Source organism: Gracilinanus agilis, chromosome 5, assembly GCF_016433145.1.
Source record: "Gracilinanus agilis isolate LMUSP501 chromosome 5, AgileGrace, whole genome shotgun sequence".
Classification (NCBI taxonomy): domain Eukaryota; kingdom Metazoa; phylum Chordata; class Mammalia; order Didelphimorphia; family Didelphidae; genus Gracilinanus; species Gracilinanus agilis.
Window position 1 is genome coordinate 58,156,066 of NC_058134.1, and position 27,646 is coordinate 58,183,711.

General features: G+C 33.5%; 1 protein-coding gene across 2 annotated transcripts; it reads left to right on the top strand.

The window, feature by feature from the left end:
- The first annotated feature begins 356 nt into the window (after positions 1-356).
- STAM (signal transducing adaptor molecule) lies at positions 357-26,056 on the top strand. 2 transcript variants are annotated; one of them, XM_044677732.1, is made up of 12 exons: positions 357-432; positions 515-610; positions 2,118-2,264; positions 8,453-8,543; positions 13,752-13,944; positions 15,349-15,443; positions 17,640-17,728; positions 19,669-19,756; positions 20,521-20,575; positions 21,405-21,558; positions 23,625-23,800; positions 24,869-26,056. In XM_044677732.1, the coding sequence occupies exons 1-12, from the start codon at positions 382-384 to the stop codon at positions 25,092-25,094; spliced, it is 1,461 nt and encodes a 486-aa protein (XP_044533667.1). In that variant the 5' UTR covers positions 357-381; the 3' UTR covers positions 25,095-26,056. The 2 variants fall into 2 exon arrangements, with proteins under 2 accessions (XP_044533667.1, XP_044533668.1); XM_044677733.1 differs by lacking the exon at positions 515-610 and having other exon boundaries at positions 367-432.
- The last annotated feature ends 1,590 nt before the right edge of the window (positions 26,057-27,646 follow it).

Below are 27,646 nucleotides of genomic sequence, written 5' to 3' on the forward strand. Positions count from 1 at the left end.
TACCAATCTTCCACCTATAAGTCAATACACAGAAGTTAAGGGTTTAAAATTAAAAAAAAAAAAACAACAAGCTGTGCTCTAGAGAATTTAAAGCTGAACTGAATGCTTGCTTAAACGTATCTAAGTTTATAAAGAACAATTTATCTCAAAGTCTGAAAGTACCCAACTTAGCTCTCTTGCTAAGAGATCCTGACAATTTTGGTAAAGTATTTTAAAGAGATTTCTAAACAAGAGGTTTTAAACATCCCAGATGCATCAAATACTGGCTTTTGTATGACAAGTTATTGTATCCTTCTATATTATAAGAAGAAAAAAGTAAATTAGGGTGACTAAGTGCTACTTTTCTCAATTTTTAGGCCTAAAGACTGTCTTCGATCTATTATGAAGAGAGTGAATCATAAAGATCCTCATGTAGCTATGCAAGCACTGACTGTAAGTATTTCTTTCGTAGTTATATTATGGATTTATCTACTAAGATTAAACTTCTTTAAGCTCATTACTTTTTCTTGATTAGCTTCTAGGAGCGTGTGTATCGAACTGTGGCAAAATTTTTCATTTAGAAGTATGTTCAAGAGATTTTGCTAGTGAAGTAAGCAACGTGTTAAATAAGGTAAGTGACAACTATGTGATGATAGTCTAATTATATGTTTAGTGGCAAGAATAGCATAAATAAAATTTAGGTATGTATAGCATGCCTAAGGAGACAGGACTGATTTTGTATGTGTGTATCTGTGTGTGTGACAGACAGAGACAGAAGAGGGGAGGGAAAGATATTTGGGAGAATTGTGTTGAGGAATAATAAGGCATTAGTTGGGAGAGAAAAATTGGAACTGGTTAATAGAATGAATTGAAGAACAGAATGAAGAACCTGGATATAATTTGATAAACAATAGACAGTATAATCCTAAAAGTTCTTAAATAGCATAAATTCTTCAAAATTGCATTTTAGGAAGAATAATGAGACAGCATTGTTCAGAATATATTAAATTGCTGGCATTATAAAGGCAAGAGATACTAGCTAAGGGCTATAAAAGTAATTTATCTCTGAGGTCATAAAAGATTGGATTACACAATAGCTCTGAAAACAAGAAAGGGTTAAATTTCAAAAATTGCAGGGGGAATCTACAGAACATAGTGATTAACTGGATGATATGTAGAAGAGAAGGAAAGGAAAATATCAGCACCAAATTATTTTACCTAAGATACTGGAAGAATGGTGATATTATTCACAGCAATGGGGAAGTTTAGAAAAGACACCATTTTTGGAGGGGAAGGAGGAGAACATGGTGAATAAAGTTTTATAGAAGTTAAATTTTGAGTGATAAATATCTAAGTGGAGCTCTTTGTTAAGTGCCAGGAGATGCAAAATTGGTAATTATCAGCATAGAAAGTAGTACTTAGAGTCATGCAGGAAGATGGAAGAATGACAAAGGAAAACTAGACTTGGGCCCCAAATTGAGGAATCATTAAAGGTGATGAGAAAAAGTGCCCTTAGAAGGTGAGGAGGCAAGCTAGTCAGATAAAGTAGTGTGGACGTCAAAGGGGCGAAAAGGTAGTTTCCGGGGCTAAGTTGGCTGTACCTGATGCACTAGGAAGTCTGAAGAAGATGAAATATGAGAGAACAGATTGAGTTGAAGAATTTTGTTCAGTTTTAGTTATAAAATTTAAATCCATTTATCCTAATAACTTTTATTGGTTAGTTACTAAGAATTTGGTTGCAACTCTAGCATTTCAAATATGTAAAGTCTGTTGTTTCCCTAATAGATTTAACAACATAATCTATTTAATTCTATAATCCTTTAAAGTTTGCAAAGTGTTTCACAAATATTATTTCATCTTCATAACTCTGGGATTTAGGTACTGTTATATGTCTTACAAAAGAGGAAACTGAGGCAAACAGGAGTTAAATGACTCACCTAGGATCACATAGCTAGTAAGTTTCTGAGCCTGGATTTCAGTTTTGGTCTTAATGCCAAGTCAAGTATTCTTATCACCTAGCTGCCTTCTTGGTCAAAAGAAACTGTAGCTCTCTCCATCTTCTGTATGATGGAAAGCATTTGTACCATATAGCACTGAGTTTGTTACTTTTTCATTAATATGCCATTTCTATTTCTTAGGGTCATCCAAAAGTTTGCGAAAAGTTAAAAGCTCTCATGGTGGAATGGACAGATGAATTTAAAAATGACCCACAACTTAGTCTAATATCTGCCATGATAAAAAATCTTAAGGAACAAGGAGTTACATTTCCAGCTATCGGCTCACAGGTATGCTAAAAAACATTGTTTTGTATACTTATCTTTGATTACGATAAATTATTTGTTAAAAGAAAAACAGAATTTATAGTGTTAAAATTTTGCATTAGAATATCAACCTAAGGGGCAGGTAAGTGGCTCATTGGGTAGAGTGCCAGGCTTAGAGATGAGAGAGTCCTGGTTTTAGATCTGTTCTCAGACACTTCCAAGTTGTGTGACCCTGGGCAAGTCACTTAACCCCAATTGCCTAATCCTTACAGCTCTTCTGCCTTAGAACTGATACTTAGTATTGATTCTAAGACCAATTTGAATCCCTTTTTCCCACTCTTCATCCTCTTCCCCAAAAAAAGTGTTTTTGTAGTCATCTTTTTGGGGCTACATAAATTTCAAAACCTTATTTTTATTATTATAATTTCTATATGCACATATAGCATTTAAAACCATGATATTTTTAATTGAAATAATATGCCAGATATGCACTTCTAAGGCCTTCTTTGCTATATAGTTATGGTTTGTGAATCCGTTAGAATTCTTAAAAGTGGTTTGAGCTAAAAATTCTTTAATAGTGTCTTTTGCAGTAAATATAGTCAATCCTCAACATTCATGGGTTTAAGTTTTGCAATTTCAAGTATTCGTGTGATTTTATTAGTAACCTCATTTTCATGTTGGTAGCTGTGCATATTTGTGGCTATGTATAGTAAAGGGGAAAAAAAAGTGTGATGTGAGCAAGTTTGTGGAGTATCTGGTATTTTACTAGGTGCTTCACTGATCTTGTTCACCCTACCCTTGTAGAATAAAGTGCTCCCTGTGTGCATTGAGTGTCAGAGGGAGTTTTGGAAATGATGTTTAGACCTCATCAAGTCTTGGTGTTTTCTGATGGCAGCAATTAAAATCAAGCAACCTCTCCCATGTTTTCAGAGGGCAGCCAAGGTAGAGAAGTATGCGGCAGTATAGTATTGTCTGAAATAAAAATTAAAAAAAAAAATTAAAACGTTAGCAGAAAAAAGTCACAATTCCAGGGAATTTCTAGTGAGAAAAAATGATTTTGCATGTTAACTTTATTCTGATTATTACATTTTATAGGTTATTTCATGGTTGCTATATTAGGAAAAGTGAATGTTACCAGAATTAATATTTTGTTATAAAGAATTATATGTAGAAAAGTGTATTTTCAACAATCTATTGAAAGATTACAATTTTGATGGTCACGGAAACCTAACCAGTACTCTGTTTTCTGTAGGTTCAATGTATCAACTTTTATTTCAACTTTTGCTGTTCTCTAGGAAGTAATATGTTAAATGACTTCCAGGGTTTTGAAACACCTTTTTTGTTGGAAAAAAATTTTATTCCTTTCTTTAGTTTATCCCACAATTGCTGTTCTCTACTTTTTAGAACTCTTTTTAGATCCTTCTCTCCCCTATTTAATGAGCTTGAGGCCATCTGATGTGAACTTATTTTTTTATCTTTATAAAATTGCGTTGTCATTGATCCTGTCCTCTTTCTCTTTATTTAAAAATTTTTTCCCTAAACTTAACCACCTAAAACTGATCATATACTTATACATAACAGAATACAAAAGGGAGATTATATGAGTCTCATTTTCATATCACTAATTTCTGAATTCTGAATGTTAACTTTCAAAATTTTCTTTGTCTTTTCTTCCGAACTTCCTTCTTTTTCCTTCTGTACATATTTCCCTCTTTTTTTTTTCAGTGTCACTATTGGTAATCTTCCTTCCTCTTCACCTCGTCTTTCATTAAAAACAGAGGAAAAAGGGAGCAGCTGGGTAGCTCAGTGGATTGAGAGTCAGGCCTAGAGATGGGAGGTCCTAGGTTTAAATCTGGCCTCAGACATTTTCTAGCTATGTGATCCTGGGCAAGTCACTTAACCCCCATTGCCTACCCTTACTTCTCTTTTGCCTTGGAACAAATATACAGTATTGGTTTTAAGAAAGAAGGTAAGTAAGGGAGAGGAAAAAAACAGGAAAAAAATCCCCTTGTAACAAAAATAAAGTGTTAAGAGAAGCATGTGCACATAGTGGCCATATCTAAAGGGTTATGTCTTCTTCTGTACTTTGAGTCTATCATCTTCTCTCCTAGGAGGTGGATCATTGCTTTATTCAGGTCTTCTGGAGATATGGTTGATCATTGTTTTTGGTAAATTTTTAAGAGTTGTATTTTCTTTACAATATTATTTTATAAATTTTTGTTCTGTTTTTTTTTTTGTTCACTCTGTATTACCAATTCATACTTTCCAAGATTCTCTAAAATCATCTCCTTTGTCAATTCTTTTTAGGCAGTAATATTCCATTACATTTATATTTCACGATTTCTTTAGCCATTTCCCAGTTGATGGCCTTAGATTCCATTTCTACAATCCTTTGCCTTCTTCAGTTTGTTAATACTGATTCATATATTTTGCCATTCTTCCCTTCATTCACTTTGGTACTGGCATAGTTTGACTTAAGCTGGAGGATCTCATCAAGTTCTTCATTCTTTGTAAAAGATGGTTGTACATAAGCTGAAATTATTGTAAAAGCGATTCCCTTTTCTAGTGTGTTTACTGTAAAGTGAAATAACTAATGAAATTATATTTCTGATTACACACTGAAAAATCAATTTGGAGCTCTTTTGTCTATTTAAACATCTCTATAGAATCATTCAAAGCAAAATTAAGGGTTTTATGCAATTTAAATACTTTAGAAATAAAAATTGTTAGATGGAAAGTTAAGGTCTAGGGTCCTGGTGGGAAGTATAGGCTAAAAGGTAGAATTAAGATTTTTACTCATTCCTATAGAAGAAGCAAGTAAATCACAAAGCTGAGCATTGACTTAGTATATAAAATTGTTGACAGTTGGAAGGCTTGTGTATCTTTTTCACATTTAGCTAAAAACTGTAGCTTTGGCTGTATTAGGGAAACAATTTAGTGGGGTTCATAGTGAAGGCAGATAGGTAAATGTAGAAAAGTATTATAAACATATACATCATAAATAAAGAATAAGGTAGAGGAGTCTTTAGGGGCTGGGATTTAGTTTCATGAGAAGTGGGTAGCAATGGGTATATATAATCACTTTTTAACTTTTAGAGTTTAGTTCCAAATTGCTTTTCAGATTTGGCTGGATCAATTAAGAAATTTGCCGACAGTAACATCAGCTTGTTTTCCTGTAGCCTGTTCAAAATTTGACTTTTTCAATCTGATAGATTTGAAAGGGAAACTTGCTTTGAGTTATTTAAATGCAATTCTATACATATATTTTTAATTTAAATATTTTATTTTTTTAGAAAAATTTTCCATGGTTACATGATTCTTGTTTTTACTTTTCCCTTCACCACCGCCCCCATATCCAATGCACATTTCCACTGGTTTTAACAATCAAGACTTATTTACATATTATTGATAGTTGCATTAGTGTGGTCATTTCGGGTCTACATCCCCAACCATGTCTGCATCAACCCATATGTTCAAGCAGTTGTTTTTCTTCTGTGTTTCCACTCCTGCAGTTCTTCTTCTGAATGTGGGTAGCGTTCTTTCTCATAAGTCCCTCAGAATTGTCCTGGGTCATTGCTTTGCTGCCAGTACAGAAGTTCATTACATTCTATTTTACCACGGTGTACAATGTTCTTCTGGCTCTGCTCCTTTCACTCTGCATCAGTTCCTGGAGGTCTTTCCAGTTCACATGGAATTCCTCCAGTTTATTATTCCTTTGAACACAATAGTATTCCATCACCAGCATATACCACAATTTGTTCAGCCATTCCCCAATTGAAGGGCATTCCCTCGTTTTCCAGTTTTTTGCCACCACCAAAAGTGCAGCTATAAATATTTTTGTACAAGTCTATTTATCTATGATCTCTTTGGGGTACAAACCCAGCAATGCTATGGCTGGATCGAAGGGCAGGCAGTCTTTTAGAGCTCTTTGGGGATAGTTCCAAATTGCCATCCGGAATGACTGGATCAATTCACAACTCCACCATCAATAAATGCATTTCTCTATTAATTATTTGAAGAGTTTTTTTATATGGCTCTTGATAGTTTGGATTTCTTCTTTAGAAAACTGCCAGTTTAAATTCTTTGACTATCAATTGAGGAAAATGACTCTTATTCTTTTAAATTTAAATCATCTTGGACATTAAACAATTATCAGAGAAACTTTCTGTGAAGATTTTTCCCTCTCCAGTTATATTTCTCTTCTAATTTTAGCTGCATTAATTTTATTTTTTCAAAATCATTTTAACTTTATTCAAAATCATCCATTTTACTTCTCTGATCCTTTATGTCTCTTGTTTGATCATGAACCTTTTCCCCTCTTCAGAAATCTAAAAGGTAATTTTTTTCTCACTCTTCTGATTTTTATTGTTACCCTTTATATCTAAGCCATTTATCCATTTGGATCTTATGTGTGCTCTGTAAGATGTTGACCTATACCTAATTTATGTAAGGCATACTTTTAAAGGTTAGTGTGTAATAAAGTGAATATGATGCTGGACTTGGCAGTCAAGAAGACAATCTGGGTTCAGATCCCTCCTGATGTTTACCAACTTTGTGACAGGTTTCTAGGAAGATGTAGGTCAGTGGAGGGAATTTTCATACTTAGCAGATCACAGCCTTTCACTTTTGACATAGGTTATTTTTATTAAGCAGTTAAGTCTTAGTGTAGGGCAATAACTATAGCCAAATGCTGGGCATTTTGGGTCAGCACTGCTGGCAGTTTTCACAAGATAATCTTTGTTCTTTTTGACAATGGAACAATCCTTTGTGACTTTTGTATGTATTTGGAACTTGATTCCCCGAGTAAGTAGTAATTAGTTTACTAGCTGTCCTTGCATCCTACTTCACATAAACTTGGCAAAATCTAAGAGATTCCTGGTTCTGTAAAGTTTAGCAACATGAAACTCTATTTGTAATGAAAGTTAAAAACTTTTCAGAGAAAATTAACTTAGCAAATTTATAATTATTTTCTGAAGAAATCACATTAAATGTAATATGCTAAATCATTTGATGTACAGAGTGATATGTAATATATTTAAATATTTTTATGATTAACTTAATAAGCATCAACAAACAGAATAATTTTCATATACAAAGACTTAGAAGAGATAGTATACAATGAATTTCCATTTTGTACAGTTTGTTTTTTAAGAGTATCTGAAATTTAACACAGAAGTACCAGAACTTTTCTTACTTATCTTTGTTTCCTTTAGAATGTCTTTCTATGTAATTTTCACATTTCATTGACACTTCCTCTGCTCCCCTCTCTCCTTTTCTCCTCTTCTCTCTTTTCTTCCTCTCCCCTTTCCTCCTCTTTCTTTCACTCTTCTTTTTTTGCAACACTGTTATTTCCTGCCTCTCCCCAATAAAAGTCTTCCTTGTAACAAAAAAGTATAGTAAAACAAAACAAATTCACATGCTAGTCATGTCTCTTGCTATTTTTATAGAGTGTTACCTCTCTTGATATGGGAATCATAATTCATTATCAATCTTTTGGAGTAATGATTGGTCATTACATTTATTAGAATTCTTAAGTCTTTCACAGTTGTTTTACTTTAGAGTATTGTAGTCATTTTATAAATTTTTTTTCCTGGTTCTGTCTTCTTCACTCTGCATTAATACATATAACTCTCTCTAGGTTTTTAATGAATCCTTTCCTCTATCATAATTTGTTCAACCATTCCTTAGTTGATGGATGCTCACCTTGTTAATAGTTCTTTGCTACAACAAAAAGTGCATATTTATTTTTATGTATATGGGTCCTTTCCTTATTTAGGGGCTGGATCAAAGAATCCTATATGTAATACATTTTTATGTATATAGAATTAGAGAATGATTTTAGATGTAAGCGTTCCAGAAAATTCTGTTGGGTAAAATTTCCTTCAGCTTTATAATATGTGAAAACAAATGCTTTTCCATTTGAGATGTACATAAGCCAATTTTAGTTGGCACTTTTGGTCCAAATCTTCCTAATACACAAAGTGGTAGAGAAACTCCTTTTAGTCCTTGAGAGTTGCTTCTAGTTTGTTGCCCACAACCTTGATCTCCCATTCCTTACAATGTGGATGCCAATCACTGTTGGTTCCTTCTTTGTAAATGTTTTGTTAAGGATAGGTAGGAAAATCCTGATAGTCATTAAGGCAGTTGACTACATTAAAAAAAAAAAAGCTTTAAAACAATTGCATAGCATTTTTTTTATGTTTTTGGATTAGGCTGCAGAACAAGCAAAAGCAAGCCCAGCTCTTGTGGCCAAGGATCCTGGTACTGTGGCCACCAAAAAGGAAGAGGAAGATCTAGCAAAAGGTGAGTACAATATATTATTGCTAATTGATAATGTCCTTGTTTCATATCAAGACCTAGCCTGTCTGTTTGTTAGTTCATGTGAAACTTCAGGGTCAGTTATTAGTTTTATTTTAAAATCATTAAGCCTTTTGTGGAATTATTGAATGCATTTTTCTTTTAAAAAATTAATACCAGTGCTACATATTGCTAGTTATAGAAATAAAACATAATTGCATCATAATCTGTTGTTTAGCCTTCATTTTAGAAGAGGATCAGTGACATCACTGAATGATGTTTTGATTTGCACATGAATTGGAGTTAAGTGAGGCAGAGTTGTACAGAGTCCTTGGCCTCACTCTTTTCCAGATTCCTTGAAGTCCAATGGCAAGTCAAAAGTCAGGGCAACCAGGGGTGACTCTGGATGCAGTGAATCACTTTGGCTTCTTTGATGTCTAATTGACTAAGCCCTCCACAGCATCTGCTTCAGCTGCTTTCATTACTGAACAAATTATTTCATTCACTCGTTCTGCCAAGGGATATCTTCACATGGCTTGGGCTAGACATCTCCCTAATTCACCAATAGGTTTTTGGCCTGTTGGTTACCTTTCTACCTGGTATAGTCCATCTGCTAAAATGGTTTTACCAGTCTGTGGCTTCTGCTTATGCTACAAATTCTTGGAGCCACAGGTGAAATTTGGGTGGAAGATGGGCACCAAAGGTGGATGAGCACTCCTGAAAAGGGCTCAGCAAGCCCTCACACCACAGGTGCTAGTCTTCCCTGAACACCCCATACAAATGTGCAGTGTAAATACTTTTAACTTTTATGACTTCACCTGCATGTGCTATGTAGAGAGTGAAAAGAGGGAAAACAGTCAGAGGCAGATGTCAGCTAAAATAATCTAGACCAATATTGGTGGAAGTTTAAGTGCCCAGAGGGCAAATTCAAGCTTGTCTGTAAGGGCTGCCCCCCACTCCAATTACCTGAGAGAGGAGAAGGAGGAAATGCTTGATTTGAGTAGGGGTGGAGCATGCAAAAAATGTCCTTGGGTGCTGGGAAGAGGGCAACGAAGTAGCTCCCCCATTCTGCGGCCGGCACATGTGCCAATACTTCACCAACGCTGACCTAGACTGTTCTCAACCTTTCCACTTGATGAGCATATGCCCTGGAGTGAACTCAAGATGCCATAGGTAAATCTGCTTTTCTCTCAGCTAACCCTAATTCTCATATGCCTCTTGAACTAGGAAGATCTTACTGAACTGAGTATGTTCTTTGAATCTCTTATTCATCTTACCCACATTCTGTTCATTGTTCCTAGGCTGGAAGAGCTAAATGAATATAACCTTCCTAGTATTCTTGGTTATCTAGAAGACCCCTGCCATGTTTCCTAGAAATCCTTGTGTCTGTCTCATGGGGAAACCAAGGAAGAAACTATTATGTGAGATCAGTTTCTATGATTGAGTTGGGGTGTGAAGCACTTTCAAGACTATTTTTTCCCCCTTATTGTTAATTTATCTATTTTTTTTTTGTTTTCTTCTGCTCCAAAAGAAACCCTGGTTCTTACCTCTCTTATAATCAATAGTTTAAGTAGGTGTTGCAAAAAAAATAAAATTTGTTCAAATGCGTTTCCAAAGCAACAGTCCTAGATCTATCTTCTCTTGGCTATAAACTGCTTTCTTTTAAAGAAACTCTTTGCAGGTGTCTGTGTACTTACTATTTTATCATAGGCGATTTGAAGGATTGTCAAAGGTAATTTTGACCCATACTGATTTTTTTCCTTTATAGGCTGACTTTAGAACTTAACCTCTGGTAAGATGTAGCTTTATTCTACTGTATTGGGAAAAATATATAGTGGATGCACACACATATTCTTTGATCTTTAAATTATGTTATTCAGTCAAGATTAGTGATAAGTGAGGCTGTTTTTATGCAGTGACCTTAATACATGAATATGATATTAGAATTGTAAATTGTAAATAACTTTTCCTTGTTTCTTGGTTTGAAATGCTTGGGAAATTATTGAATAGTATTTTGTCTTATATAGCTGTGAAAGTTTAGAAGCTTATTAAGGTATTTCTCTGACTACTACCTGACTCCCTACTTCCTACAAAGTCAGGGGAGGAGGAAGTGTATTCTTGGCTTACTATAGAAGCCATCATATTTTTTCTCCATAAAAATAGTATCTGAAGTAGTTGTTAAAAGTAGCTAAACTTGGGGCAGCTGGGTAGCTCAGTGGATTGAGAGTCAGGCCTAGAGATCGGAGGTCCTAGGTTCAAATCTGGCCTCAGACACTTCCCAGCTGTGTGACCCTGGGCAAGTCACTTGACCCCCATTGCCCACCTTTACCACTCTTCCACCAAGAAGCCAATACACAGAAGCTAAGGGTTTAAAAAAAAAAAAGAAAAGAAAAAAAAAAGTAGCTAAACTTATACTATTGTTATTTACTTTAGGAGTATTATGGATTAAGTAGGATCTAGTGGCTGGATTGAGAACTTAATGAGCTCTAAAATGTGTTTGCAAGGTCTCCAACATCCCACTTAGAATATTTTGAATATAGGTCCATAATTCGGAATTAGGTATTATTAACTCAACCTATATATATTCTAAAAGTTAGGGGTGTGTTTCCATTAGTTTTACTCCTTGGAAGAGTATTGTAGAGGATTATTAAGAAAATGACTTTCCAAGTTTATTCACTTTTAATTTACAATTCTTCTCTTTCATTCCTAAAATTTGTAGAGAAGTATCAGATAAAATTTGTTTTAGTATAATATGCAAGTAAGAATTTTGGTTAAATGGTATGAGGAAAACAGTGTGATAAACAAGAGAGCTTACTATGCTGGTCATCTGGGAAGAACTGGGTCCAAATCTTGCCTGTGGTACTTTCTAACTGTGCTCCTAGCCTTTCCAACTTCCATCTCCTTAACTTTTCCTTATCTTTGAAATACATATAACAATACTTGTGAGAATTGTTACAAGAAATTAGAAAATATATAGATATTATAGAAATCAAATTATAGAAAATACATTTTTAAAATTTGATGCTTTTCTTTGAAGGCATTAATTAATTTCAAGAATTAGGGGAAATATTTATTACCCTAACAAAGCACTCATTTATCTTTTCTTTTTCTATTTAAATTTTCAACTGTGATAAATTTGTAAGCCAGAGGTGGGCTTCAAGGCATGTTTTGGAGGTTTTAGTGAGGGAGTAGCTGCTCCCTCAGAAATGTGTATGGATAGATCATATTCCTTCCAGACTACATCTTTCTCCTCTCACTAGAGGTGTTCCTTCTCTTAGACATCAGAAGTGCTATTAGAAGGCCTCTCTGGACCACCTCCTTCTTGGTACTCAGGACTCCCATAGTCTAGGGGTGAATGGTCCTGAGTCATGTACTTCATCTTTCTCTGCTTTTAAGAATCATCTTATAAGGATTATCATAAAATCAAAACCATGACATTTTCTCTTTTAGTTGACTTAGCCTAAGCCAGAAGTGGGAAAGGAAGGAATTCCATTTCCTTTCTCTCTGGACAGCCAGAGAAGATTCATTCACTCTCCATCTTTATTTCTATACTTTAGACTATTTATAGGTTTCTTCCATTTTAGTGCCACTGTACAGAATTGATGAGCAGATGAATCCCATAGGAGTTATAATTGATCCCAACTTTTTATGAAGAAAATTCAGTAATTACAAGTAGCTTAAAGAACTAAAGAAAATCATGTATGGAATAACTGTGACTGCAGGCATAGAAGAAAAGGGTCCAGCCTTTCTCAGTTCTCAAAAAGACCTTGCTAACTGTCTTGCTAACACAGCCCCAAAATGAGGTAGGGTGGTGTAGATGAGAGTGTTGAATTTCATCCCATTAAGCAAATTGAATTCAGATCATACTTTATATACTTGCTAGGTCATAATGGTCAGACCCATAACTTCTCAGACCTTTAGTTTAGTCATCTCCATGGTGGAAAAGAAATTTTACTGTTATAGGGAAAGTGTTTTCTAGACTTTGCAGTCAAAATTACCCTTGAATATTGCTTAAATTAGCTGGTTTTGAATTCCTTTTCCGCAGAATGCTGTTCCTCTCCATTGAGAGTTTATGGTTCATTATAGAGGCTAAGCACTTTTTCTTGCAAAGTTTATATATTTCATGTCTTCCTGCCAAAAGTTTGCTACCTTTTTTGTCTTCACTCTTGCCTTCATCACCTTTAATTACCCAGAAATGCCATTACTTTATTCTAGAGGGATGTAACTTAAAGGGAAAATTCCTTTCCTACTAGCCAGTTGTCACACTGCAGAGGATGAAGAGCTGAGTAAGCAGTTAAACTGTGAGAAAATTTTACTTTCCAGTGCTGATTTTTAAAACAATTAGCTTTTGGCCTTTCTGACCCTTTCCTGAAGTGTTGGACATGTAAAAACCATCACTCTAGGTGCACAGTTGAATTTAACACAATGTACAAATATTTCAACTGCACTGTAAATGTGAATGAATTGTTTATCCCCAATACCACTTAAGTAGTTGTTGTATTGTTTGTTAAAAATTTAGAATATTTTAAATGACATATTTTCTTTTATCATAACTTTAGTTTTCTAGACAGTATTAAAAGACCCAAGTAACTTATTCTTGCAAGTGGAGTCTTCTTTCAAAAATGTGTCAAGTAACTACAGTTTTAGATTTCTAAATCTTAAATTTGTTGAGTAATCCTTCACTATCTGATCTAGGGAAAAAATGTGAAAAGGGAGTTCTAGGAGAATATTTTTAAATTACACTATGAGGCCAAAAAACTTTGATAGGAGAATTTGACTTTTGATGCTGCAAGGTAACTTCATTTGTACACTTCTGTAAATATTGAAAGTTGCGTGCCTTTTGTGGCTGGTTGTGAATTTTTAGTTATTTAAATGAAGTAAAATGATGTAACATTGTAAGAACTGATCATGATAGAATTTAAGCATAGTAATTAAGTTATTTGTTTTTCTGGAAGAGCATAACAGCATATTGCAAAATTCTTTATTTGCATTGAATTGTAGTCCTCATTCTTTTGCTTATATTACATGTGACACTGTGCAAGTCAGATGATCCCTCACTGTCTTAGTTTACTCATCTTTGAAAGGCAAAGGTTGGAACTAAGAGTCCTTCAAGCTCTAAATTGCAGGGTACTTTTAATTCAAATGACCTTTCAGTATGCTTAGAAGTGGAGACTATATAAGACTAACATATATTTTTTATTTTAAAATTTTCAGCCATTGAATTATCATTGAAAGAACAAAGGCAACAGCCAACCACACTTTCCAGTTTGTACCCAAACACATCAAGCCTCATGACTAACCACCAACATGAGGGTAGGAAAGTTCGTGCTATCTATGATTTTGAAGCTGCTGAAGATAATGAGCTAACATTTAAAGCTGGAGAAATCATTACAGTTCTTGATGACAGGTAATGGCTATTTACATTTTTATATATACAAAAGAGTATTTTGGACTTAAAAATATCTTGTATTTTTATTGAGAAGCAGAGTGGCTTGTTAGAAAGAACAGGCATAAAAGTTAAGAAAACATTTCTGGGCAATTCACTTAATCTCTTAGTGCCCCAGACAACTCTCTAAGGCTAAATTTTCCTTTTCTTCCCCTCCCCCATGCCCCTTTTCTTCCTTTCTTCCTTTCTCCAAGCTGAAGCCACTCAGAATTCATCCATCCATTGATAAATGTGAAAAATGATAAAGGCTTGTATAAATATATAAATTAGTATTTTAATTAAAGCCATGCTGATAGATAAAATCATTAGACCACGCGCTTGTAAGCATTCAAAACTGCCGCCTCCATTACTGTCTCCTGTTTCCTGGAAGCGCCTACTCTCAAAAGAGACCACTTCCTCCTAACCCAGGAGATTTAAACCCTTCCCTGCGTCAAGACGTAAGCCTTCCCAAGCCCAAAAACCGGAAACGGAAACCTGTTGGACCACGGGAAATGTAGTTTGATACATTTCCCAAATTTCACTTTTACACCATCCATCCAGGCTACTAGTGCTCACTTGGCTTTGGTGAGCTGGGAGTCACCAGTGTATTTATGAAATGCAGGCCCTTCCCTAGGCAGATCTGTGCTGCTTCTGCCATTTAAGATCCTTCCATCCTTGCTACCAGCTCTGCCTCTTCTATGATCTACAGAATTCCTTTCTCCCTGCATTGTCCTCTAAACTACTGGTATAACTTGCCTCTTCCACTCTTAAAATTTAACTGGATTTTCTGAATAGTCTGCAACAGAACTTCCTTCTATCTGATGTCTACTCCAATTAAAATATGAACTCCTTGAGAACAGAGACTGCCTAGCCTTTTCTGTTATTTCACTAATGGTTGGGGACTTAATAAGTGCTTTTTCATTTACATTTATTTTCATTCATTTGTTCATTCATATATGTCTTATATTAGTGAAATCATAAATCTGGACAAATATAGTGTGTGCATTTTGTGTGTGTGCGTGTGTATATATATATATAAATTTTTTTTACATATATCTCACCTGTTATGCATAATCTAATTGAATGTAATTGTCAAATATTACGTTTAACAGATTTCATTAACTAAATTATTTATCAACAAAAGTTTTAACAGCACCTCACACATAGCCTTATTCTGCAGTTGGATCTGCTACTACTGATAGTACGCTTATCTTTATAGAAAAAACTTATATGTTGGATATTCTGTTCTTTTTTATTTAAAAAAAATTTGTTTCCTTATAGCTGTAATTTCTTTATTCAAACACATTTATTTCACATAGAGCTGACATTCTGCCACAATGTTTAATGTTTTAATATATGCTTAAAAAATCTTTCCTCTAATTTTAGTGATCCCAACTGGTGGAAAGGTGAAACACATCAAGGCATAGGATTATTTCCCTCCAATTTTGTGACAGCCGACCTTAGTGCTGAACCAGAAATGAGTGAGTTGCAAACTGTGTATTAAGAATGCTGAAGTGCACAGAATAATCTTGTATACAATGAAAGCTTATTGATTATTTCTTTAACTATTAGAATTTTTCTTTTTCAAGAAAATTCTGAGTACTTAGTAACCAACCAGAAGTAACCATATGTTGGAATTTATAGGGATAGAGACTTGTGCTGGGTCAGGTATTACCACATAAAGCTTCAGCCGTCGTCCCTTTTAGGCAAACATCCAATGCATTGCCATCCCAATTTTATACTTGATAATGTCCTATAAATATATGCTGATGTTTTTTTTCAGAACATACTAATTTTAGGACAACATCTAAATTTGATAGTGCATGTAGTGTTCTATACCTGTAGTCTCCCACCTTTGCTGAGAAGGGAGGAATCTGCATTTTTCACCATCTTTTTGAGGCTCAGTTTGGCCATTTTTATATAATATGCAGTGTTTCATTTTGTTTTTCTTTCCCAGTTCCATTTTTCATACATAGAGCTCATGCTGGGTTGTATGTCATAGCCCTAAGCAGATAAACAGGTTCTTCTATAATCTGGAACTCCTGAAATCACTTCTTACTTTCCATGTGCCTGATATCCTAATGCAGGAATCAGCATATTCTTGATGTGACTGTTTACCTTGTGACCCATTTTAGTGGAAGGACATTCCTGAGGGCTACCTGACATGCAACTTATGTTTTAAAATGAGCAAGCCAAAGCATGAACTGAAGGGCACAAAGTTATGCTTTATAATCAGCTTAGTTGCAAAGGAGACAAGCATTTATTAAGCACCTACTTTGTGTGCCTCATATTGAAATATGTGTACTTTCCCTTTTTCACAAATAAGAACAGAACAAAGAATATTCATGACTTTGTGCATGCAGGGGAGAAAAGTCTTCCTTCATAATCAGTTTCCTTTTGGATGCTTGTACTTTTGTAATATGAATAAATTCAGTTCATCAAAGCTTTATTGATTTTCTACCCTGTAGTGTACTGGGAATCCAGGGGAAAACCAGCAGTTTTCTCTGCTCAAGGAACTTACTTTCTACAGGACAACTATAACATTTTATTTTATATATAAATATTTAATTTTATATTTTATATTGTATATTTATATATGCATGAGAGAGAGCTATAACCAGGGAAGACACAGAGGAGGTAAATAGAGAAATGGCACCACTGATGGGTAGCAGCTGATCTGATTCTTAAGACCAGAAGAAAACTATTACTATAGTATAAGTAAGGACATGTATTCCTGACAACTGTATTTTCAGTACTTTAAGCACCACCATATAAGGGAAATAACTATATATGTATCATTTGCCAGTGAATGTAATGATTGTTTTTGACAGAAGCATTAGGCTGGTAGAAGGGAGCAGTATGAACTTCCTACTTCCAGGAAATGCCAAATGGCTTTTAGGCAATTTTACTGAGTCATTTTTTTCAACACAAAATGTGTTTGTCTCAAAAATATAGGGCAGAAAGATTAGGACATTATTACCATATCCTACTGAAAGTACTCTAGATGGACTTTTCATATACTCTTCATCCAGTCTTGTGGTTAGATAGGGGTTTTATTTGGTTCTTTTTCTTCCTGGTACATTTAATGCAATTACTTAGTACTTTCTAGTATAGGAGTATGTTTTTAAAACATTTGATTCCTTAAATATTGTTTTTGTCAGTTTATCTGTTAATGGTATATTTTCATGAAAAGATGAGTATTTTTTAAAAATCATTATAATTTGATACTGCTTTTTCTCATTAAATTTTGATACTAGTTTATTATTAATCCTTTTAATTTCAGGGTTGTGTTTTTTTCTAATCTAACATTTATGGGAAAACAGAATAAAATAAAAAAACTTTAACAGTCATCCCTTTTATTATCTGTGTTTATCATTTTACCTTATTGCTTGATATAAATTTGAAATTAAGGAAGCAAACTACTACTGAAGGACTATTAAGAGAATTGGAGATATTTTCTTTAGTTAAAGACTTTTGAACATGGAATTTTATAATTATTAAAAAGAAAAAGTGAACTGTTACAATTTATCAGATTATATACGAAAGAAATAGAACCTCTCTTCAACCTAGTGGTCTCGTGGGATGGAATTTCAAATAGTTTTTGAAAAGTTACTATTTTTTATGTAACCAAAAATATTTAGTAATTTATACATTTTAAAAATGTTTGTACATTATAGTTAAAACAGAGAAGAAGACAGTACAATTCAGTGATGAGGTTCAGGTGGAAACAATAGAGCCTGAGCCTGAACCAGTATATATTGATGAAGTAAGTATATTAACATCTTCATGACTATTTTGGTTTTAAAATGGAACTAAATCAATAAAGTAATTATGCATAATGAAAACTTTTCTTAAAAGTAATATATTTTTGATAAATATTATTGAAAAGAAATATTTCTGTCATAAGAAGAGTATCTGCCATTAGATTATTAGAAAAATTAGAGCAAGATATTAGTAAAAATGGAAAACATATGCCCAGAAAATATTTTGTTAATATGTATTTTCTCCTCCATAATTATCAAATGTACTTTTCTTGATGATTATTATAGTTTGTCTACCATCCCTAATTGAATGGATTTTATTTTATTAGTCTATTAACCCCCCTCTCCCTAAATTTATACTTTACAGTGCATGTGAATACATGTCTTATGATGGAAATGCAATGTTAATTCTCTAAAATTAAGTTTAATTTTATGTGTTTCAGACATTTTTGAAATGCATTTTTTCAATTTCTTGTCATAAATAAAAAGCAAGATTAGGATTCTAATATGGTTTTACCATTATCACTGGTGATTTGTCCTTAAGTCTTCCATAACCTTCATCAATTTTTAAAATTTCAAGATATATGCAGGCTGTGCATGCTGGGTTTAGGGAATTAGTCTAGAGACTTAGGAATTTTTGTACACTCTGGGAATAGTTGCTGACATTTTTTTTACAAAATGATTTAAATACATTATTACATTTAAGTGTTCTAACACAGTGAGGGTCAGTGTAATTTTGGTACTATAGGTATTATCCCCATATTATAGGTAATAAATATGAGGTGTAGAGAAGTTAAGCATTTTGTCCCTGATCACATAACTTTAAGTGTGAAAGGAAGGATTCATTGATAGGTTTCTGCTGACTAATTCCAATACACTTTACTCCATATCACTTTGTCTCCATAGGACCAATTTAGACTGATGGCTTGATAAGAAACAGAGAAATCATGCTGGGTCAGCAAAAGCCTAATCTCATTGTGTTAAAAATGCCAGGCTGGATCAGGCTAGTGATTCATTTATCCTAACCAAATAGTGCACTAATAGCAACACTATTGGAGGTTCTTTGATAGAGCATAAATTTGTGCATTCATGTATTGTATCTCAGAGATCAAACTATTTGTTGAACTCTTAAGAGAATATATGCTCTAACTTGGAACTTCATTTCTTAAACTTTTTTGAAAAATAAATTGTAAAATGGGTGGTGATTCTTTGTCCTCTGTGTTGTTCTAGTGGTAATAACAGAGATTATTTAAGATACCTTGATCCTTTGGATTTTCAAAGAATGTAAACATAATGTCCGCTACCGAAATTAAAATTCGAGGTCATTCATTAAATTGTTCAGTGTCCCTAAGAAGTATTTTTTGGTCCTGCCACTCATTATCTGTATTGCATAGGGCATGTCACTTAATTTCTGTGGGCTAATTTCCTCTTTTATGGAAGAAAAGGATTGGACTAGATGATCTATAAGATCCCATCAGCTCTAAGATTATGTGATCTTATCAAAAGATACTTCTAAATAATTCTTTTACTTAGAATTTGGTGATCCACTTAAATATCTTTATGGCTTAAGATCGTCTTGATATACAGTTCTGAAATCCTTTTAAACTATGCGTAGGAAAAGAAAAATATTCCAGTTATAAAATTTTTAAAGTATTCTTTATGGGCAGTTTAAATTGTGTGTTCAAAACTATCTTTCTAATAACTTTTTAAATGTAGGAGTTTAAGAGAGAGTTTTGTTGATAGAGAACAGTGGTCCTCTAATCATCCTGCTACCTCTTTGCCTTTAAAACCAGATTGAGATAGGCAGTAAAATTCCTTAGAAGTGACTCCATAGGAGTCACAAAGTGAGGATTCTTGGGCACTGTAAAGTTGGATTGTCAAAGATTGCTTACTACAAATGGGAAGAACCCACTGTGACTGTAGACTAACTACTTTAACACTAAAGGACAAAATGGACCAGCTTCTGCAAATGTTACAAAGTGCGGACCCGAATGATGACCAGCCTGATCTGCCAGAGCTGCTTCATTTGGAAGGTAAATGTTCTTTTCCCATTATAGCAGCTATTTCCCATGGCTGGGACTGGGGAGGATCATTAGCATTTGTGTCACTCTCCTAGTAGGGGTGATCAGGGTGTTGGAGACTGTCTTTTTCTTGAGAGTATCCCCTCAATCTTGTTTTAAGTATAATTTGGGCCCATTATATTTTCTTATCCATTTTTTAATTCAAGGAAATTTTTTTATCCTTGGTTTCAGGCTATTTAATTTACAAATCTAAGAGGCTTCCGGGTTTTGTGCTTTGCCATTTTGTAGGTCTTGCTTCATTTCTTTGATTAAGATCTCACCCAGGCTGGTATTTTTACTGCTCAGAATTACAGAATTAGACAATTTAGTAAAAAAAATTTGGGTATCAATTATTCAGAAAGCACATTCTAGGGGGCAGCTGGGTAGCTCAGTGGAGTGAGAGTCAGGCCTAGAGACAGGAGGTCCTGGGTTCAAACCCGGCCTCAGCCACTTCCCAGCTGTGTGGCCCTGGGCAAGTCACTTGACCCCCATTGCCCACCCTTACCAATCTTCCACCTATGAGACAATACACCGAAGTACAAGGGTAAAAAAAAAAAAAAGAAAAAAAAGAAAGAAAGAAAGAAAGCACGTTCTACACACCACTCACTGTGTTGTGGGTCTCTGGATTAAAAATGAAAAAGTTCTTGGTCTCTAGAACTTATGTCCTTGATGGAGGAAGGGTGTAGCAAAATGTGGATATGTGTTTTATGACATCTTTAACGAACTTGTATTCTTAGCAATCTGTCACCAAATGGGACCACTTATTGATGAAAAACTGGAAGATATTGACAGGTAAAGAGCATGTCTTTTTGTATGTATACTATGCTTCTTCCTTTTAATACTGTCTCTAAATTGGGTAGTATCATACCCACTTACATTATAGCATATGAAGTGATCAAACTCTTTACCTAAATCTATTGAATCTTTACAAAATGTAGTGAAAGGGACTCAAAATAATAGTAACTGACATCATATATGACTTTAAGGCTTGTAAGGAATGTTAACATTCTCAGTTAATCTCACAATCAAATACTATAGGAATTATCCCCATCTCATAGGTGAGAAAACTAAGGCTCAGAAATATTAAGCAACTTGTCCATTTTCATATTTTTATTATGTACTTGGAGTAAGAATTTGAATCCAACCTCTGCTGATTCCAAGTCTCACTGCCACACTACTTTATCCATTTGGGACTTAAAGAAGAAAATCTACCAAACCCATTTACTTATTAAAGTGAAGACTTAAGTTAACTTTCAGTAATCTTGGCCCTTCAGAAATCACTTAAGAATGTTGTGTTTGCTAATAAGAGACCATTTTACTTTGGTCATTGTTTCCATAAGTGATTGAACCACAAATAATTAGGGAAACCCTCAGTTTAGTTGCAGATGTTCCATAAACGACGAGTCTCCTATTGGTTCCTATAGTTTTGAATTTTCCTTACCATAATACAGAACCTTTGGGTAACTCAAACCAGAAATGAGACCAAGGATTCTCTGCCACTATATAAAAACTCTAGGCTAACTTGTATGATGCAGCATCCTATTACTATTCTTGAGTTTATCATTTAAAGCTTAGTTTTTATACAACTTGATTTATAGTTAATTGCTATGTGATATTGCAGAAAACATTCAGAACTTTCAGAACTCAATGTTAAAGTGATGGAGGCTCTTTCCTTATATAACAAATTGATGAATGAAGACCCAATGTATTCCATGTATGCAAAATTACAGAACCAACAGTATTATATGCAGTCACCTGGCATTTCTGGTACTCAGGTAAGGTTAAATTTTTTTAAAGCTTGCTTTTTTCTGTCTGATTTTAAAATTGCTTAATAAAGTGTTTCAAGGGTGTTTTTTGTTTTTTTTTTATCATTAACAGTTATTCAGCGGATTATCACCTGCCCTTTAATCTCCAGAGTATAAAAATATTAGACTAGATTAACATTTTAATCTGAAAAGGAATTGTCATAAAAAGTTAAATTGATACTTTTGAGTATCACAAGTAGAAATGCCAATTGTTAAATGTTTTAAATCAGATGTTTTGATTTCCTAGAATGGTCTTAGTCTGTAGAAAGATGAGTCACTAACTGCATTATTCTGATTTTACTTAGCTGCTGTGAGTTTCAATTAAAAATACCTCTTTGGAATTTGCAAGATAAATAAAACTCTTCTTTGCCAAAAAAGCACCCTTCCTGTGCTATAGATTTGTTTATAGCTGTCCTTATTACTGTGAATAATGAATCCCCTAAAGTGGTCATGTTATTTGAATTTGCACTGCTTATTTCCATTGGGCTGCAACCAGTTTCCATATTTTACATAATTATAACTTTGAATTATATGAATTTGAATACATTCAATCATTTAATGGGATTAATTATTCATATTAGTTGAGACCTAGTCATATGCTGAGGCTAAGTTTATATTTCACAGAAATATTTTACCTGTTTTAAAATTTGGTATAAACAGTTTTTCTCGTTGTAATAGACTAGTGTTTAACATTAATTTTATTCCAATATACAAAAATAAATTTCTTAGATATGTTCAAAAGAAGTTAAACATTATGTGTATTTAAAGGGAAGGGCTTTTTAGATAAAAATAATTTTTGACTAAAAAAATACCTGAAGTCCTGCTTTTCTTTTAGAATGTATCTTCTCAAACTAGAGTATCTGTACTGAAAGTGCTACCCAAAGGACATCCTGGTGACTTGAGCAAATGAATGATATTGTTTTGAAACAGGGAATTTTCATGTAATATCTTAAAGATCTTCTGAAGTTTTCTGGGAAAATAAATAGTGTAATATTTGTATTTTCTAAGAAATAATTAGATTGGATTGTAGCTCTATAGTGTAGAAGTAATGTGCTCTTAGATGTCCCCTAGGCCGTCTTGTTTTGTAGATAAGCAAATTCAGATCTAGAGAAGCCAGGCCACTTAGCTGAGTTCATGCAGGTGACCTTAGAGGTAGGTAGACCTAAATTTGAGCCTGGGCCCTTGAGCTTGGGCTCAAGATCTAGGGTTCTTCCCACTACTCCACTGTCTCATTTAGTCAGAGAGGGATCAGGAAAGATGTTTGTGCAGCCTTGTCACACAGGTAGTTATAAATGAAGGTAAGAGACTTCAGCCTTGTGTTAATGAAAAAAATTTTGTCACATGAAACCCAGAATTAGCTATGTGTCTGCGGCACTCTGACTTTTTTTTTCAGACCTTTAGAAAAACAATACCTTTAATCCAAGTCACTGATACAAACATTTGATAGCAGAAATTCTTGGAACAATAAGGATGTTACTGAGCCTTTAATGAATACACTTTGATACCAGATATTCAACCAGTTATGAATTCACCTGATTGTACTCTATATTTTTAATAATATCATGAGGTATTTCCTTTTTTTTTTTTTAAACCCATAACTTCTGTGCATTGGCTTCTAGGTGGAAGAGTGGTAAGGGTGGGCAATGGGGGTCAAGTGACTTGCCCAGGGTCACATAGCTAGGAAGTTTCTGAGGCCAGATTTGAACCTAGGACCTCCTGTCTCTAGGCCTGGCTCTCAATCCACTGAGCTACCCAGCTGCCCCCTATTGTGAGGTATTTCATCAAGTATTTTGCTAAATTCTAGATAAACTGTATCTACAGCATACCTCTTATCTACCAATTAATAGCTGTTGAAAAAGGGAAATAAGTTGTATGTCAGAACACATTGACTCCTTTTGAAATTGTTTATCTCTTGAAAAAAAGATTTTAAAAAGGATTAAAATCCTTTCTGATATTTTAAAGGAGTAAGTGGCTTACTAAGTTATAACATTACAATGGACCCTTTTGATATTTAACATTATATATGATTTTTCTAGGTATATCCAGGGCAACCTCAAAGTGGTGCTTATTTGGTGGCAGGAGGTGCCCAAATGGGCCATCTTCAAAGCTACAGTCTTCCTCCAGAACAAATATCATCTCTCAGCCAAGGAGCAGTTCCACCATCAGCAAACCCAGCACTTCCTAGTCAGCAAGCTCAGACTTCTTATCCTAAGTAATTTGAATGTTTTGTTTTCAATGAATTCTAGGAAAATTTATTTAAATTTTCTATTTGTTGTTTGGTAGATGCATTCAAATGATCAGATTGTGTTAAGTATCAAAATTTCTGTTGCCCTTTCAGAAATTTTCTCCATTGAGAAAAAATTAGTTGTTCCCCTTGAGAAAATGTTTGATAAAAGTCTTTCTGAAATCTGGATCTGAGAATATATATGCTTTGGATCAAAGCACTCATAATTGTTGATTCAGGGTATTGCCTGAAAACATTCTTTTTGTTTTGATTTCTTTTCTTTACATGATATTTACTTGCATATTTTCTTTGAAATAAATAAGTACAGTAATTTTTCTCTAAAGGTACTTTTAGGCAGTTGTTATACTCTGTAATGATTTACCAGCCATACCATTAACATGCGTTAACAGCTTAGTATTTTTTCTAAAATAGATCTAATATAGAATACTGATGGAAATTTCAACCTTACTTGTTGATCAAGTTGATGTCAGGGTAAAACAGCCCTGCTTTTAATAATAATTATTTTGGAAAAGATCCTGTATTGTTCAAAGTTGAAATTTTTTGAGGAATACATCGTGTCTGATATAAAATACATTGTATGACTTACTAATACTTTATGCACACCTTACTATTATATAGATGGAAATGACCTTAAAGTATTTAAATCTGTATAATAGGTATTGAGGGGAACTATATGCTAAGCCAAAATTGTTTTAATTTTCATAACATAAAAAGTGCATTATATTTATTTTAAAAATATCATGTTTTTTTTTTGTTTCTGTTTTTGGAGGTTAATTTTAAAATTCATTAATAAACAGTTGTTGAGAAAATAAATTGAGGACTAAGTTGGTAGGGAATTTTAGAAGCTTTTTGACCATCATGTACTTTGAATTGACCATAATTCTTGAAGATTTAGAAAGGAAGCTTAAATGTAAATTATATCTCATCATCTGATGTGATCTCACAGCTAGTATTTTAGTACTGTTTTATATCCTCTGTCTTAACTATAACATAACTAGATATTTATGTAATTTAGATTCTTCTTTTCTTTTTCAGCACAATGGTTAGTTCTGTGCAAGGAAATACCTACCCCAACCAGGCTTCAGTATATAGTCCTCCTCCTGCTGCTGCTGCTACTGATGTCACAATATACCAGAATGCTGGAACTAGTATGTCCCAGGTGCCAAACTATAATTTAGCATCTTCTACACTGCCTCAGCCACCTGGTAATCAACAGCCACCTCAAGCACAGCAGACATATTCCCAGAAGGCTCTTCTATAGGACCTGAAAATGAGATTCCTAATTGTGACTAACCTCTGCTAAGTGCAGCTGACAATGTTATGAGTTCTTTCCTTTAAAATCTTAAGATTTGTTTATCCTCCATTTAATAGGAATCTATCTTGGTGAACAAGTGCAGTGATTGAAGAAGGTAGAACTATGTTCAATTTGCACTGACTTTTTAGGGAATTTTCATTTTTTTTTTGCAGAGGAATGAAACTACTTAAGACATTTAATTCCTTTCAAAATGCCTGAAAATTGGTACAATATTATTTATGTCTGGTAAAATTGGCTGGTCTGTGAAAAACCCAAACTTGCAAAACTTGTGGCATATATATGTTATGTACATATAGTGTGTGTGATTCATTAGTGACCATTTTGAATTGCAATGGTGATCATGTGAATATATTTAACACTTAAATTAATTTACATTACTATTTTATTTTAGTCATAAGCAAACTACCATGTTTCAGAGAGTTTTATGTGGACTTATGGAGAATTGCAACATCTTTTTAAAATCCAGGAGAATGAAACGTTATAACAATATTTGGGAGCTTTATGTTGTCTATATTTTGTTTCACACTAATTGAACCTACGTTTCACTAATTGTAAACAATGTAAATGTATCATGGCTTTCTGTAGCCTCTGATTACTGTTAACTGTCTTATCAAGATGATTTAGCCAAATTTTCAATGAGGTCATAGCAAATGATAACCCTCCTTTTAACCAGCTATTAAATTTCACCCTGATATTTTAATACTCAACATATCATGGGACCATGAGATCAATTAAGTAGAATCTCATACCTTACATCTTATTGTTTAAAACATGTGGTGGGGTATTTTTCTTAGTGAAAATATGTAACTAGACTTCTGAACTGTATTCTGTGTTTATTGGTGGCAGTGACACCAAAGACAAGGGGGAACGAATGGAAATTTTTAAACTGGAAAGAAAACATAAAATACACTACATTTTCCACGTGTCTTGTAATTATTTAAAGGTTAAAGAATTTTGAAAGTTGAGAAATTGTAAACAGCTTTTGGAATTGAGAAGTTGATTCATCTCTTTTATCCTCTTTCCAATCTGTTTCTTTGCTTTAACAATATCTTCTTTAACTCATTAAAAGAGAAGAAAATAGATAATTCAAAGTAATTTATATTATAGATTTGCTTAGCAGCTTGTGTATTTATTAGTAACCTTTGCCTTGAATTTGGTTTTTTAAGATTCTTTCTCTCGATTCTTTATTCCTTTTGATCTCATTTTGTTTCTCCTATGAGTAATGTCATTTTATTCTTCTGAGGATTTTATGCTTTCGAATATTTTATTTTTAGTGAGCTGGAAAAACTGGTCCTGATAATATACTAACCCTTCTTAAATATTTGAGGTTACTCTTGTTGTACTACATTCTATTACTATGCACTAATATATGTCACTAACAATATTCAAATGCATACATTGTTAAATGAGCCAAGTTAGCAAATTTTCACATCTATCAGAACATCATTGTATTTGTTTTGCATACTTTATAATATATTGTCATCACTTGACAGATCATTCACTAATATTTCAACAGATTTACTATTTTATTCTTAGAATGTTTGAAATTTTTGATGGTCTTAAACTTAAATATTTTCTTACAGTGCTGTGCTCTTGATAGATTGACATTACGTTGACCTCATGACATATTTTATTTAAATTTATTCATTATTTATCTTTGACATATTGTTTCCATTATTCTTCTTGACAAACATTGATGCCCAAAATATATTTTCTTTTTTATAACTTGAATAATTTAGCACCATTGATAAACCGTGCCCAAAGTCAATAGTTCTTTTTTTTTATTGGTGTGTGTTCTGATGAATTCCAGTTAGCTATCTATGAGTATTGCCTTCATTACTTACTGGGTATGTCTTTCAAGTTTTATGTAGCCAGTGATCATATCCTATAATCTTTCATCTCCACATGGAAATATCTAGACAAGTTACAGACTCAATACAGATTTTTGTGTCCTCATTAGAGTAGTAGGTTTTTGTATTCCATATGATTGTACATCCTGGGACAGATATATTTTAAATGGTAAATACTTAAAGCTAAAAATATGGATCTTTCTCTTGTTTATTGCATTTATTAAGAATCTGAATGCAAAATATATTTCACACAGAAAATTTAGATTCTTTTTTCATCTTTAATATTTCATGATCTCTTTTTGGTTTCCCTCTTACCATGAAAATTTCAAATATTAACTTCCAAATAGTTTGCATAAAATTGTTCAAGTAACTTAATTTTTGATGTTTCAAAACATCAAATTGTTGTTATTGTTGTTGTTGCTTCAGAAATCCGTGTGTATCAAACTTACGTATAAAACTATAAATCCTTTAGTTAAGATATCTCTTATCTGATAGGCTAGTTTTGAAAAAAAAGTGTAAGTTGAATTGTCAATTAAATGGATTTCTTTAAAGCAAATACTATCTTTCCAAATTTATAAAATTTGAGAGAGATTCATGTGGAAACAGCCCCTCTCCTAAGTAAAACCTTTTGAGAAAGATTATTAAATA

Excerpts from the sequence above, each read along its gene's own strand:
- STAM (XM_044677732.1), top strand. The coding sequence starts at position 382 with ATGAAGAGAGTGAATCATAAAGATCCTCATGTAGCTATGCAAGCACTG. Across the intron at positions 611-2,117 it reads TAAGCAACGTGTTAAATAAG|GGTCATCCAAAAGTTTGCGA; the intron begins GTAAGTGACAAC and ends TCTATTTCTTAG. Across the intron at positions 20,576-21,404 it reads AAACTGGAAGATATTGACAG|AAAACATTCAGAACTTTCAG; the intron begins GTAAAGAGCATG and ends GTGATATTGCAG.